The 16,260-nt window shown below is 31.8% G+C and overlaps 1 protein-coding gene across 1 annotated transcript; it reads right to left on the reverse strand.

Moving 5' to 3' along the window:
- Nucleotides 1-1,113: 1,113 nt before the first annotated feature.
- LOC149161567 (RING-H2 finger protein ATL40-like) lies at nucleotides 1,114-1,578 on the reverse strand. Its single transcript, XM_089434922.1, has one exon. It carries the CDS (start codon nucleotides 1,576-1,578, stop codon nucleotides 1,114-1,116), a length of 465 nt encoding a protein of 154 aa, XP_089291048.1.
- Between the last annotated feature and the right edge of the window lie 14,682 nt (nucleotides 1,579-16,260).

Here is a 16,260-nt window from a genome sequence, read left to right on the forward strand (position 1 = left end):
ATCCTAAACATCAACCACACTGGCTGGTTCGAAACGCGTGGACCAAATATTTTGAATGTAATTTCTTCTTAAAATCATCATATATCAACATATATATCTTTAAATATTTTATGCTAAAGATGATTACTTAGTATTCTAATATACTCTGGATCTTATTACAATTTTTGTAAGTATATGGTGAATAAGATTGTGAAAATGAAATGTTTTTAACCGCCACAAAATTATACTTCTTGATTTTGTAATACAACATAAGAAAATATATTTTTTCTATTTTTTATTATTAAATATAATAATGAATAAACTTACCTTTATACATCAATCAAAGAGGAATTCCCTCCCAACTACTTACAACTCTAGATCTGACTTAAGTTATTACTGTTCTTGTAAATATATAGTGAACAAGATCGGAGAGAAATGAGCTATTTTTAACCACCATAAGATTGCACTTTTTAATTTCATAATTAAATATAAAAGTATATATAATAAAAAAAATCGACCATTTGTTAATTATTAAATACAATAATGAATAAACATACATTTATACTTCAATCAAAGAGAATATCCCGCGCTCAATACTTACGATCGTATCAGACTAATTTATAAAGGGAATAAAAAGTTATTAAAAAAAACCAAAAACACCACTGTCGAGATTGTTGGCCTTATTTGCCGGCACCGCGGATCAGTAAAGTTACGCTAAGAGTCCGCGATTGTAGTTGCCGTTGTTCCTGTCCTCGGTTTCGATACCCTCATTTTCCACAGGATCGGAGAACACCCTCCCTTCTACGCCTCTGTTTAATATTATCTTCGGTGAATGGAGTGCAGTTTTTCAGGAGTGCGATCCACTCGACAAGCACGCCAGTTTTTCGCTCGAGAAGTTTTCAGACTTCCCGGCATATTGATGGCGTTTTCCGGCATCGAGGACATTCCGCTCGTGGACGGCGGGTCGTCCAGCGGTTGAGAGCTTGTTTCCCCTTGTACGAGTCCCGGACGGATGCCGAATTCTCTATTACCTGAAGAAACTAATTCTACATTAATAGAAATTTCATCATCAATTCTGATCTCTGGAACTTTGGTATTTGAAATTGATTTGCACATAGTCCCACCAGAAATTAACTAGCCACGTTTTCGGCTGAACGCTTGTTCTGCAAACTGGGCAAGTGCAATGCGAAAGAAAATACAATCTACGTGAAAGCTGTGGTTGCAATTGGGTAGAAACCGACCTCTCTCGTTCTCCTCGAATTCGGACAGACAGACGGAGCATTCGATTTCGTCTTTGAAGCTCTGCGCTTTATTCTCAAAGACGGGCAGAGCATCTAAGACGCGCGCGTCCAAACCCATACTGCCGAGGTTCAAGGGCTCCACGGGCGCAAAGGAAAATCTGCGGTGTAAACTGGTAGAGAGTAAAGTGAGGGCGAAGTAAAACATGAAAATCGCTACGATGATGATCACTGTGCCGACTATATATAACACATCGTCGCGGGCTGTTAGTGGGGCCGAGGGGGGATAGAAATTCACGCCGTAAGGAGGCTCGCTGTAATTATACAAGAGCCCATTGTGATTCATGTCGTTGAAGGCCATGGCGGATGCTGAATCTATCTCCGAGGGCATTGGCTATAAATACGGATGAATATGGTGAACACGAATTTGAAACTATTGGATTGTGATGTGTGCATAGCAACTCAAAAAACATGGATTATACATTAACATATCAAGAAATGAATAATATAATGCATAACACGTTTAAAACATGAAACAAAACTCCTAGACATGCGGTTCAAAGGTTTAAAAAACTTTACTTCTAACAACACCCCACCAAACTCATCATCGTTGATGTCGAATTTCTGCATGCGACACAATAAACACTTTTTCATCTCAATGCATGGATGAATTTGTTTGAACATGTTTTCATGTCAATTCCTTAATCACGCCTAATAATGCCCATCTACAACCTAGGGTTAACCTATATAAAGATAGTGCCTAGCGTTAGCATGTATAAACATAGTGCATTCATGGTGATGATACGTGGTGCTAGTATGTAAAAAGATAGTAATCTAAACGTTTATGGTAAAGATTATGGTGGTGGAGGATGGTGTGGATAATGAAATCATGATGTTATCATAGAGTGATGATGTATAATGTTTATGAATAAGAAAAATTCATGGAATAGGGATAATTTCAATAAAGGTAATGAATTTAATATATAGTAATTGTGGATAAGTTTTAAAGAATATGAAAGTTTATATTCGAAGTTAACCTATATAAAGATAGTGCCTAGCGTTAGCATGTATAAACATAGTGCATTCATGGTGATGATACGTGGTGCTAGTATGTAAAAAGATAGTAATCTAAACGTTTATGGTAAAGATTATGGTGGTGGAGGATGGTGTGGATAATGAAATCATGATGTTATCATAGAGTGATGATGTATAATGTTTATGAATAAGAAAAATTCATGGAATAGGGATAATTTCAATAAAGGTAATGAATTTAATATATAGTAATTGTGGATAAGTTTTAAAGAATATGAAAGTTTATATTCGAATAGATTATGTAATATTGTGCATAGAAATATATAATATTTAAGGGTTTTTAGTCAATGCAATGTATTTTAGTAGACAAACTAAATGAGTGCAGTGAGTTATTTTGGAATTGATCATTTTTTAGAACTCTCAGTGATGTGGCAAATCTGAATGAACAATATTGGGTGGATGTATTGAGTGCAACTCATGCTAACAAATGATCTTTTTGGATCTAAAGGGAAAATATTTGGTGAATATGGCATGTTATATTTCAATAGTGTATATAAATTTAATAAAATATATATACCTCATAACCCTTTAATTTAAGCTTTTGAGTATTGGATAAATTTGATAGAATTTGGATGTAGTAAATACTCATCAACCCTTCAATTTGGGCCTATGACATTTGCTTGATACCCTGAATGTCAATATGATAGGAAACCCTTTCAAATTAGGGCTCTCGGGTGGTTTAAATAATAAGTTGACATAATGGGTTGATATTGAATGAATTTGACAAATTAAAGAATACTCAATCCTTTAACCTAGACCTATTACGCTAGGTGGACAATCATTGATCTAAATTTAACAAAATAGAAACTTCTTAGTGCTACCATGACTTTTAAGATTTAGTGGATAACCCTAAATGACCCTAAGTACTTTTTTACATAGATACCCCACAATGATTCAACATAGATCATTGAGAATTGAATATGATCCTCGATGACTCTACCACCCAAAATTGTGTTGGCTTAGCTTTACACCTAGGTGATACTATCATAGCCTTCACAAGTCATGAATGTGATGCAATTGAATAACCTTGATAACCCACAAACTTAATGTAATACCTCTGTTGCTATGTTAAAGAAATCTCAACAAGCTTAATAACCCACAAACCTAGTGTTACATAATTCCCTCAACACCCTTTAAATATTGTGCTGCCCAACCACCTTAATAAGTCTCAAATGTAGTATGCGTTAATATATAATCCTAGATGAACTTCATAGAATAAATACTTCTTGAGCTTTTCTTACTTACAAAACTAAGTAAAAGTTGCAACAATCTTAACAATTCACAAAGATAAATTCAAACCTTTGATCATTTTTTATGTAAGAAATATCATCAATAATGACATTCAAATAAAAAATAATCATCTATTTATAAATAATGATAAATGTACCTCTTGAAGCAGAAAAAACAAAACTATTAGTTTTACCCTCTAACAAAGTCAGTTGTGAAAGTTTAATATTAGCTAACGATTAGAATTATACTTCTTGTGCTTCCACCCTCCCGCACAAACGGTGTTACAAATTATCCTCTCAATAAATAATGTTATGATAATTATACTTACCTCTTTAATAAAGTCAAGTTAGTTACTAAACAACATACAATAATTTTAAAGAACTAGACAAACCACTATCTATAATTTACTTTTATGAATTTAAATAATTTTTCCACGATGTGTATTTTACTTGAAGTTTTCTAATCATTATTTTTATTTTAATAATGATTAAATATATTTTTAATTTTATATCAATTTGTATATTTAAAAATTATTTTTATAATATAATTTTTTGTTATAAATGTTTATTTGGATTATTAATGGTTGTTATCTTCTCCAAGCAGGTTAACATAATAAAACATAATGTCTTCTATCTTCGCCAAGCAAGTTAACATAATAAACCATAATGTCTTCATAAATATTGTTGTAATGGCTTTATCTCTAAGAATATTTTTGTATTGACTTCAAGTCTTCTAAACTATAAAGTAAGTATGCATGTGAGCTATCTTAATACTAGCAACTTCACTCTAACTCTTGAGAGTAATAACTTTACTCTAACCCTCAGTCATAAAGAAAAATTGATATCTTTCTGGGAAAAAAACTATTTTATAATTATTTATTTAAATCAATTTAATTTTTAATTTTTAAAATATATATTGAAATCTTATTTAGTAAATTGTAAACAAAGAATTTTAAAGATCAATCCTCAATTATTTAAAAATTCTAGATTATATAAATTATTTATATAATAATATTATTTTAATTATTGTATTATATAAAATTAGCATATGATTATAATTTTGAGTTATTAAAGTTGTGTAAATATGAATTTCTTATCTTACAAGTTTTATACACTAATTTTATCATAATTTAAATTATTATTATAAAATAAATAATAAATATTAAAAAAAACATTAAAATCAAAATGTTTTTTATATTTAATTTACTGAATGTATAAACGACGATCCTTATAATTTTAAATATTGAATTTGTGAATCTTGAACAATGTTGACCACTTAAATTTTAACAGAGTAGTCCGAAGAAATGTGACGCAACTTGAATTTAATACGGTTGAATGTGTAATGTTAAAGCAATTAACCGATACCATCACGATAATTTAATGTCCACAAAAATTATACTAGTAATTGTCCCAAAAGGTATAAAGGGATTATTAAATTGAAATTGTTGATTTTTTTTAGAAGAGTTAATTGATTTGTGGAAAATCTTGTTTTCTTGGACTAGATCATTGTGCAATTACTTTTCTTTAGATGTTTTGTTTATATCTATATTACAAAGAACACATTGAAAAATCAAGAGGTTAAGTTAATTACCAAAAATCAAGAAACCTCTATAAATGGCCATTATAAGTGGATTCCTGGTGTTAGTGGCTTTCACAAGCTCAAATTCAAACGTCCACCACATATTCAAACGTCCCAAGCATTGACACATGCGAGTTGATTCTCGCAATTTAATTTTAAAATCACGTCAAAACGTACGGAGGGTTTAAGTCTATGGAGATACAACTAAAGAGTTGGCCGCAGGTAGTTTTAATTGGTGTATGGGGTATATAATTTAATACTAATCAGTGCTTGCCAAAAGCCAGGGAAGAAGAACAGCAACAACAATTGGCATACCAAAGAAACGATTAACTCTGAGGCCAAGAGTGACATAAAAGAATGGGAAAAAGAAGTTAAAATATCTTCAAGAGTGACATAAAAGAATGGGAAAAAGAAGTAAAAATATCTTGCCATGCCATGGAGCGCACAGTAGAACTCAGAGGTGAAAAGAAGGCAACTCAACCGATATTTGGAAACATGATCGTCCAGTGATCTGCAACTTGTATGGAAATGATAGAACAGTCTCAGATAGTTTCATAGGAGAGATTCCTACAATATCTCATAACAAAATATTCCTAAAACTCAAATAGTTCTTGACCTTCATTTATGTGATATTTCCTCCTAGATTTCTTCCAACATATGGCAATACACACCATTAATGTTAAAGTGATCATCAAAGCTCAGGGTATCGTTATTCCAAGAACAATTTTCACTTTGGCATTTTTTAGATTTTGATTGAACGGTACATTCCCCTTTATGCATACAGAGGTAGCAATTACCAAAGAATCTACAACGCATTGAAATAAAAGTATTTTCAATAAGCCTAAGATTAGATGGCCCTTCAACTGTTTACGTATTAGCATTGTTTGCAGAATACATTGCACTAGTTGGAAACAAAATACAACGAAAATTGTTGATGAATACCAAAATGAAATATCAGATTGCATGAGTTTCAGCGAAGGCTTGTGGAGAAGTTGTACTGGAATTTTTGTTCTCTATATATCTGCACTATAACGCTAAACACGATTTCTATACAATTTTGGTAATGGAAATCCATTTTATTTTGAATAATTGTCACAAAAAGTGCAAAGAGCAACATACAGCTCTTTAAGGTTTTTTAGTTCTGATAGCCAATCTGGAACTGTGGCATTCACGTTGTTGTTTTGTAGATGTCTACACAACCAGTGAACAAATAATCACAACTTTCTTTATAATATTCATGCTCTTTTTCCAAATATACATAATTGGCTAAAGATCAAATGACCTAGAAAGTGGAGGTTTATGTTTAAAGAAAATACTTACATTTTCTCCAATATGGTTAAATTGGAAAGGTCCAGTCAGATGGTTATTGTTAGGTGACCTGCTAATTTCAACACAGTAAAATATTCAAATGGAAGCGGCACAATCAGATTTTATTTTAACAACCAAATACTTTTAACCCAAAATTAAGAATCCTAATCAACACAATTTCTATTTTATTTTAACCCAAAATTAATACCATTGCTATGAATTTTTAGTTTGTACGCACAACCCTCCAGCCAAAAGTTGGATGTAGGCTAGTATATATGTATATCATAGACTGTATGTTGATAATATTATCTGCAGTTTCACCATGCATCAATATGGAATAATATATGCAAATTTAATAAACTCCACTGTGACACTTTATACTTGCAGTGTTGTTGGTGTTTTTAAAATATGAACTTTTCAGAAAGCATTCTAACAGGTAAACAATAATAAAACGTGTTACATGCCTAAGCACTCCCTTCCCTGTGACAAATCTAAAGGTGACATTTAAATAGCTGGTCCATTATTTCATAACAACAAAGGCTTATTTTCCTTTTCCAATGTTTGGCATAAAGTTATTATAAGCCCAAAATAAAACAGACATATCAATGGGTCAGCAATCAAAGGAACAATAGGAAAGAAAACTACATGAGCATTGAGAATCATTAAGCAATTGTAGCTAAAAGCATTAAAAATTTATTAAAAAAAAACATTCTTAATGTTACCTGCCCATAACTCGCACATCAAGAGATTTTTTCATCGAGCTTTCCTCTGATGATACAATTGGTTTTATTTGATCCTCATTTCTCTCAGAAATCGACAAATTATAAACAAAGGAAGATAGCAGAGGATCTGGTACTGCACTGTTAGCAGCCACCCCATGCAAGGACACACCTCCCAGAAGTGGATGCAGCTGCCCCTCCTGAAGTTCTCTACTCAAAAAAGACAGTGTGGAATTAGGTGGCAACCCACCTCTGCGAAATCTCCTCCTACGCTGCATGTATCTAGTAATTAAAGGGAACAAATTGACACCCTTCGCAGCCATGTCATTCAAGAACTATAATTTTAATGGATAGAATACTAAGGTCGACAAGCACTGACAAACATAATCTACATTTTTAACAGACAGAAAACCTAAGGAAGTTAGAACACAGCTCTGCTAATACAAGGGAGTAGCATCTGAAATATTGAAAGTAAATATAAATTCTTCTCTGCCCAAGCATTTCAAACTTAGATTCCACTATATCTTGTCATGTCATAGTCAAAGTAGAGGATATTTTGAACAATTGACCATGTTGAAGAGTTATATGCCCAACCATATCCTTCCCAACTTTAGTTGCGCACACAGGACATGGATGCAAAGAAATACACAAGATATTTAGGAAAGCATTACACATGAGACCTCATCTAACGGCCCAGTGTCATAAAATTAAAGACCCACAAAAGTTTCCTCTTACTTAAAACAATAAGTTTATTTGTGCTTTATAGGAAGTCAAACTATACATCCAAAAACTTGAGGAAACAATAATGTTTAGACAAAAATAACTAATAAGTATTCCATAGCTTATTGCAAATAGTCAGCAGGAAAGCAAATGTGTCATAAGAAGAGTGAAAAGATCAAAAAATCAAACGGAAATTCCATCCAGCAATAGGAATGGTTTTCCTATGTATATTACCGTTTACATATCGAATTAAAAAGTTTAAAACGACTTATCAGAATAGATTTTTTACGTTCATCAATGCATCTCCTAGGCTTAGACCATCTCAATAACAAATACTTGCCTATTCACTGCCATATCGTCCTAGGAGTGACTCTTAAATATACTAAAAAATACTAAAAGTTGTTTAAACCAACATGGATGTAAATTCTCACACATTGAGACTTGAAAAAGCAACTTTTGAACAATGTCAACATGGATTGTTCCATGTCCACTAACACAGATGACGGATTCTGTCTATCTCAAAAAGGCACACCCCACATACAGGCATTTTCTTGCTGGAAAATTCTCAAACAAGTAATATATCTTTATTAAAATTGGGAAGACTTCCACTGACCCATGTTATATTGGTCAGTGTCAAGCAACTGTTTGATTTTGGTACTCAGAAATCTCAAGCAGAGAACCACTTATCCAATTGGCTAGTGGATGTCATTTGCCAAAAAAATACCCTTGGGTTCAATGTGATTGGACTGAGCAACTGATTATATAATATGGGCCCCATTGTCTATGGCACAGATGGTATTCGCTTGCAACTGTTCTATGGAATATTTTCCTAAAATGGCTCTTGTAAGGTCTTGAATCCATTCCTCAATCTTACAGCCATAGTTACAAGATTAAAATAAACTGATATGCCAACCCATAACTGATGAATACACTCTTAAAATGTGTAATATAAAAAAAACCTACTCATAGCTTCAAATGATCCCAAACAAAAACACGGTTTACAAAATTGAAAACCCCCAAAAGGCAATTATCCTGAAGCACGTCAAATTAACAGGCTCATAGTTTGAACCCAGACAAAACAGAGGGGTCTTCTAACGGGTAATACCGATGCATTTACGGAATTGACCCCAAAAGTAGATAGATAAAAAAAAGAACTTTACAGCACAGCAAGACCAACTTTGAGCCACTGCAGTTAATATGTAGCGATAACTCCACAGTTAATATGTAGTGATAACTCCACAGGGGTCGCCTTCAAAGTACTGCAAATACTACATGAGTTCATTCATATGAAGGTACTTAATTTTCTCAAAATAAGTGCCATAATTCCTAAAAATTAGTCCAACAAAAGAAAATGGTCTGAACATTATAACAAAATGACCCAGCGGATAAGGTAGATTTCAACCATCTACAGCCTTGAGAAACCAGCACATAAAACTCAAAAGCCCTCAAGATTTTAGGTCCCTGTGAACACTTCGAAATTAAAAACAGGGCAAAAGTAAGAAACCTGTATGATGATGATAATGATGAACTGCGTGATGGCGCTTTGCTGCCGTGATACAAGCCGCCCATAATTCAGCGTCCATGGCGTCTGGAGCTTAACAATTTCTCGCCTGACACAAGACCAAACCCTCCAACCTCGGCATCCATGAATACCTCCGCACCTGAATACCTCCGCTCTGCGCCTGAATACCTTTGCGCCTTCCTTGCAGCGAGGTCGATATGCAGGGGCTGACGTGTTGCCTGAATAATTACGAAAACGAATTGCCCACAAATTTCCCGCTCTATGCCCGACGCCAGGTGTCAACCTGAGAAACAAAAGGACAACGAAAGTCCCTTTCAAAAGAAGACCTATCAGCCTACAAATTCATATTTAAAATAAGATCTCACAAGCCATATTTTATATTTAAAGTCAGCTGTTATATAAAAGAAATATGTTTTTTAAATGTTTTTAATTATTGAAAACATACTAGAGTGTCCATTCCTATTTATTAGTATTCAATTAAAATGTAATAATAATAATTTTCATTATGCCTTAATATAGTGTGGACAGGAAGAAAAAGGAAATCCACCCCAACTTTCATAATCTAAAATAAAATAAATGTGATGGTAATTATTGATCACTGATTGGTAATGAGATTTTTGTAATAGAAAATAATTACGTAAATTTATTTTAATTTATTTTAGATATTAAGAAAAGCGTTTTAATATCACTAATTTATATTAGTTAAAATATCAAGAAGGTTGATTGTGTTATAATTTTTTTTTTAATTGTAATTTAATTTTAATATATGTAATTTATTTTAATAAAAAATTGTTTTTATATTTTTATTTTTTAGTGTGATAAAGGTGATATATTTTTTCATTTTAATACAATTTTTAAATATATTAACATCAAATTTTATTATGGACTTCATGAAAGTTAATTCTTATTTTTTAATTTTATTTTTGGAAATAAGGTATGTGGACATGTCAAAAATCTCTACATAATTTATCTCCAAAAAAGAATGTATAAACACTTTTTTTATTTTTATCAATGTGTAATTTCTTCTTTACGGTCATCAAAATAGCAAACAAAGAGATACGGTTGATTTTTTAAATAAGAGATCAATTCTTTATAATATCTTAATTTTTTCCATTCTAACCTTTTATAGCTCCACAATTTCTTCTTAAGTTTCAATACACTAATATTTTTATTTTGCAAAATGTTCATTGATTCCACAATGTTTTAGCTAAGACTACACATCCTTATGCCATCTCCATTTGAGATGAAGGTGGTTTTAACTGGAGTTCGAAGCAACTTTAGGACTTGCCTCTTGTATTTCATGTTGTTTAATTTGATCTCGTACATTAGGTGCCTAATCATAATTGTGCTCTCAATGAGGGAAAGACTTGCTTCTTTGAGGAGGATAAGATATGGTGTATTTCCTTTAATATTGAGATTATAGGACATAAAATTATTTCAATCTACTTTATCTTTCTCCATGACTTTCTAGTGATACTATATCCCTAAGCTTTGCATCCATATAAAATAATGTGAGTAATGTGCATGTCAAGGAGGAGGTTTTTCTTATCATATATCCAAAGGTCTATTGAGTTACACTTATTTTGAAGCCCACAATAAACATTCCACCCTCTATTTATCCTTTTCACAATGCTATAATAATATTGTTATCAATTATAAATAATTTTATGAAGAAACATCATCCAAATTATTGTTCTTATATATGTAAGTATTGTAAATAAATTTTATTTAATTTAATTTAACTATCTTAACTTTCATGTTCTCACTCTAAATAATCATACCTACATTGAAACTTAAATCTTTAAACATTCTTAATTCCTCATACATACATATATATATATATATATATATATCTATATATAATTAAGAAAAAAAACACAAAAACCTTTTAGAATAAATTATTTTTTCTTTTATAAGTTTTATTATTATTTTTTTGTGTAAGTAAGAAAGATTCTATTAATTCAAAATATAATATTTACAATCAGAGTGGGGTGCCTTTTGCATGAGTCTCTTACATCAGTTACAAACATTCATTTTACAATAGTTACAAAAAGAGCCCCTTCTTCTGAGATGAAAGGCGAGATGGAAGTTCTTCTTGCGAATTTTACAAAATTTACCAAAATTTCGCAATATCCTTAGACAGCGAGATCTCTAAGTGATTGGGAAAATCAAACTGCAGAGAGTATCATTACTGCAGAGAGTGCCATAAACATGTGGAGAGTGCCAAAGACATACAAAAAGCGATTATAAGTATAATAATAATGATTATAAGTATGTCAGGAAAGTGATTAGAGATGCTCTGAATGAAACTATTAAGTGTGAAAAAATCAGGGTGTACAAAACTCTTATCAAAAGGAAAAAAGGAACTATATAAACAAGAGGCAAGATTGTCTTCTTAACCTCTCTAAAGTTGAGCCTAGAAATTTTTAGAGGAACATTATTTTCCGTAAATTGAAAGAAAAGGATATGATCCCCTTAAAGGAATCATATATATCTTAAGAAACTTTATGACTACCAAGACACCACGGGAAACATCAGAAACACTATTATAGAGGAAGATACCTATTCTTTGGAAGGTGTAGAGTTCAGGATTAAAAAGCTTGCCAATAATAAGTTGGGGATATTGAAGGGTACCAAGCTAAAATTCTCAAAATAGAAAGATCCATCCTCGTCTTGCACTTACACAATCTCCTCAACTTGGCAATAAAATATGGCCTCCCTAAGCTGTGGACGCAAAGACTTATTGTGCCTATCTTTAAAAGTGGGGATAAAAATGTTCCCTCTGACTATAAGACTATTATGATCGACCGCATTTTAATCAAATTAATGGTATGGTTTTGGAAAAGAAGATTAGCACATTGCTTGAAATCCATGGTAAAAGAGGCAAAGGGAAAGTTGGTTTTATAAGGCACCACTCTACTATTGGCAACCTTGTCACTCTTAGTACCATTATTGAGGATTGTCGTAACAATAAAATTGATCTCTTAAGTTATTTTGTTGATTCTAGAAAAGCTTTTGACACTATTGCTTGAGAGAAGTTATGGCAAATGCTCAATGAGATAATGGTTCCTCTCGAGTTGAGGGTTGATGTTACTAGATTATACGAAAATGTTATTTTCAAGCTTAAGACCATAAAGGTTTGGTCTACAAAAATTAAATGTAATATCGGTGCTAAGCAAAGTCATCCCCTATCTCCTACCCTTTTCGAGATTTACATTGACCAGCTTCAAGAGTGATTAGAATTTGCTAGATATGAAGGACCCAAGATCACTGGTATAGTCATTACTCTTTTCCTTTAAGATGATGATATCATTCTTCTTTCCAGGAGCCCTAACGATCTCGACAAGTAACTTAAAACCCTCGATGAATACTGCTCCAAGATGGGTATCATTGTTAATACTAACAAGAGTAAAGTCCTGAATATTAAATCCAAAAATATCACCTATGGTAATTTCATTTATGATAATAATTACTTAGAGACACTTTCTTCACAAATATTTAGGTATTGACATTCACCATCAGTTCAACTGGAACTATAGGATTGAGAAAAGGATTATAGGAGGTTGGGAAGCATACTATGAGATTGAAAATGGTTGTAAGATCACTGATCTTTGGGTTTGGTTTAAAAAAGATTCCTCTTCGAGACTCTCGTCACCCTTGTTATTTTATATGGGTGTTAAGTGTGGGGTTGCATTATATGTAGATACTTTTGGAGAAATATTAAAATGATCCAAAAGAAATTTGTATTCTACAACCACAAGATTAAAGGTAGTACTCCCTACAATATTCTCTTGATTCAAGATATCATTTCCCCCATTGAAAGCACGACTATATTTAGTTATCTGATGTATAAGAAGAAGTTGTACAACTTGAAAGCCAAGAGGATCCCAAAAATTGCTTATAACTCTATTCAAAACTACCTTGACCTCAAGCAAGGTTGGCATAAGGATGCCAAGCCCGGGCTAGACCATTGGGGGATATTGGAGGAGTTCATCTTGGGGAATAATGATAATATTAAAAACACCATTATTTCCAAATTTAAGGATAATTTGTGGAGTGATAAGGAGTTAGAGGGGTAAAGGAAGTTAAGGTATTATAAGGAGGTAATCAATGCCACAGTTGCTAACCAGAATTACTTTTCTGTCTTAACCAATGCTAAGAAGAAAATGAACATAACAAAGATTATAACAAATTCATATGATATTCAAAGTGAAACCAGACATTGGTCTATTCCCAAGACACATTGGGACGAAAGAATATGCCTACTCTGTGAGACTAAGAGAGTCGAATATGAAAAACACTTTCTCTTTGGATTGCGCAACCCTTACTCACATCCTTTCTCATTTTCAAAACATTTTCCCCACTACCAAAGCCCTTGAATTGTTGAGTCAACAAAACTACAATCACCTCACAATGTTTATGTCCCTTCTTTTTTATCACATAATTTTTTTTTTAAATAATCTCAATTAATCACTTCATTCTTAATGTCTGATAAACTATATTGATCTTAATGGACATTAATCATAATCATCACCATCATATAATAGTATAAGGGGTATATATATATATATATATATATATATATATATATATATGGGGTTATTTTTATTAAATTTTATTTATTTATTCGTTCATAAATATAGATGGTATTGAATAAATTGTGTCCTTTGTTTTATTTAAATTCAATTTTTTTTCATGTAATTATTCATAAAATATAAAAAAATAAAATAATATATATAGATATATTATTTTTTAATATGCATATATATTAGTAAATATAATTAAATATTATTAACACTTGGATATATTAATATTTTATTCATTTTAGTCTTTCTATATTATGATTTATTAATTTTTATGTAATTCATTCATTATTTTATTATTTTTGAACTTTTTAATTCTTTTATTTTTTAAAATATTTTTTTAATTTATATATTTTATGTTAAAAAAACATATTAGTTATTTTTTAGCATTAGAATTTGATCGTTATAATTATTTTCCCCTCTTTGCATCTCTACTATTTTAATTTTTTTTTTTTTACATTAAACTCACCATATTTTCCCCTCTCTGCATCTCTACTATTTTAATTGTTTTTTTACATTAGACTCACCATCTTAGTGCGATGATGAACCATATTATGCATCGAATAAAGATTTATGAAAACGATATTACTGAAATATTCGATATGAATCACAAAATCCTTAATTCATATATTTTTTGTTTCTTGGTTAGTGATAAGAAAATAAGTGTTTTTTTGTTGATAGAAGATTTCCTTACCAAAACTTGTAGGAGGTTGGGGTATGTGTAATTTTTCCACCTTCTCTAAAGCTTTGGATGCCAAGAGTTGTTGCCATTGTTTGTTTGGTCAAAGTCTATGGAGTAGATTAATGAAGACTAAATACTTGAAATTATTTTCTATTGAGTAGTGGTTGAGATCAACCTTGGAGGTGGTATTTGGGACGTAGATGATGTGGAGGCATTTGGTAAGAGCTTTCTCTACTACCGAAAAGTGGATTTTGTGGCAGATTGGTAAATACAAGTCAATGGAAGGTTTAGTTCAAGTATTAAATACAATAGGGTTATTCATCCTTATTGATGTGGTGAGGGATAGTGTAGATGACATATGTCATCAACACTGGTCCTCTGCTAAAGATTTTGGGTTTTCAATGCTTCAAGCAGTGGAATGGAACCATTATCTTTATATCTTAAAGCCAGGATACAATTTGTTGGTCTACGAATAAACAAGATGGAACTATTACAGTTAGGGAGGCTTAGAAGGCCCTAATAAAGGGTGATCTGTAGTGTTCTATTAAATGGTGGCACCACTGTATATAGAAAGCTCAAGGCTCACTAGTTGTTGTTGTTGTAAGGGAGAGTTCTCACATGGGCAAAATGTAACAAAAGAGTTTGAGAGAGACCCAATCTTTCTCTTCTTTACTATCAAACTTCTAACTCAAAATTCTCTCCTTTTATAGATTGCCAATTTTCAAGAATTGTTTGGAATTCAGTTTTTCTTTTTTCAACATTTTTGGGCGATGGTTTAGGCAATGTGTAGAAGAGTGTCTTTGGTTGTGGGTTCAATGCATTAAGTCCTCCCTTTTAAAATTTATTCTTATATTTGTGGTTTGGGGAATATGGTTGGAAAGAAACAAAATGTTTTTTGAGGATTATGTGGTAAATGTTGTTGATATAGCTCATAAAATTAGAGACTCTTTCATTGAGTAGGTGAGATCTATTAAGGATAAAACAAAGTGGGTTGTCCTAGAACTGGATATTAATTATGGTTTTGTGTGGGTTTTTCTTTTTCTTTTTTAATGGAACATTAATTATGGTTTTGTGTGGGTTTTTTCTTTTTCTTTTTTAATGGAACATGTCAGAAAGAAAACTTTGGTGTTGGTGTTGTTATATTTCTTCCACAAAATCGAGTTCTAGAGCGTAAGGTCAGATTGGGTCAAGGGACAAATTTTGTTGTTTAATTCCTTGCCATGTGATGTGCTTTAAGGATGATAGTTTTTAATGATATTAAGGTTTTTAGGTTGGTCGAAGACTCCAAACTATTAGTGGATTGGTTGCATGGGAAGGAAGAACTCTCAATTCTACATCTTCAAGAATGGCAGAGGAAAATTCACCAATCACAAGAATAATTTAATGAATTGCAAGTTTTATCTTCAAAAAAATAACGTTTTAACTAATTTCCCAAAAAAACTTTAGTATTAGATGCATGAGAATGCTCATTTTTGGAGTTTTTTTTATAGTGCTTTGATAGCATATATTTCTTTTAATATTTTATGTTAAAGATGATTAATTAGTATGCTCATATAGATCTAACTTAAATTGATGGTCTTGTAAATAAGTTTATTGGAAAGAAGATTAT

Source organism: Pinus tabuliformis, chromosome 5_2 (assembly GCF_031772625.1).
Source record: "Pinus tabuliformis cultivar Carrire ecotype Pingquan chromosome 5_2, CPIR1, whole genome shotgun sequence".
In the NCBI taxonomy this organism is placed as follows: domain Eukaryota; kingdom Viridiplantae; phylum Streptophyta; class Pinopsida; order Pinales; family Pinaceae; genus Pinus; species Pinus tabuliformis.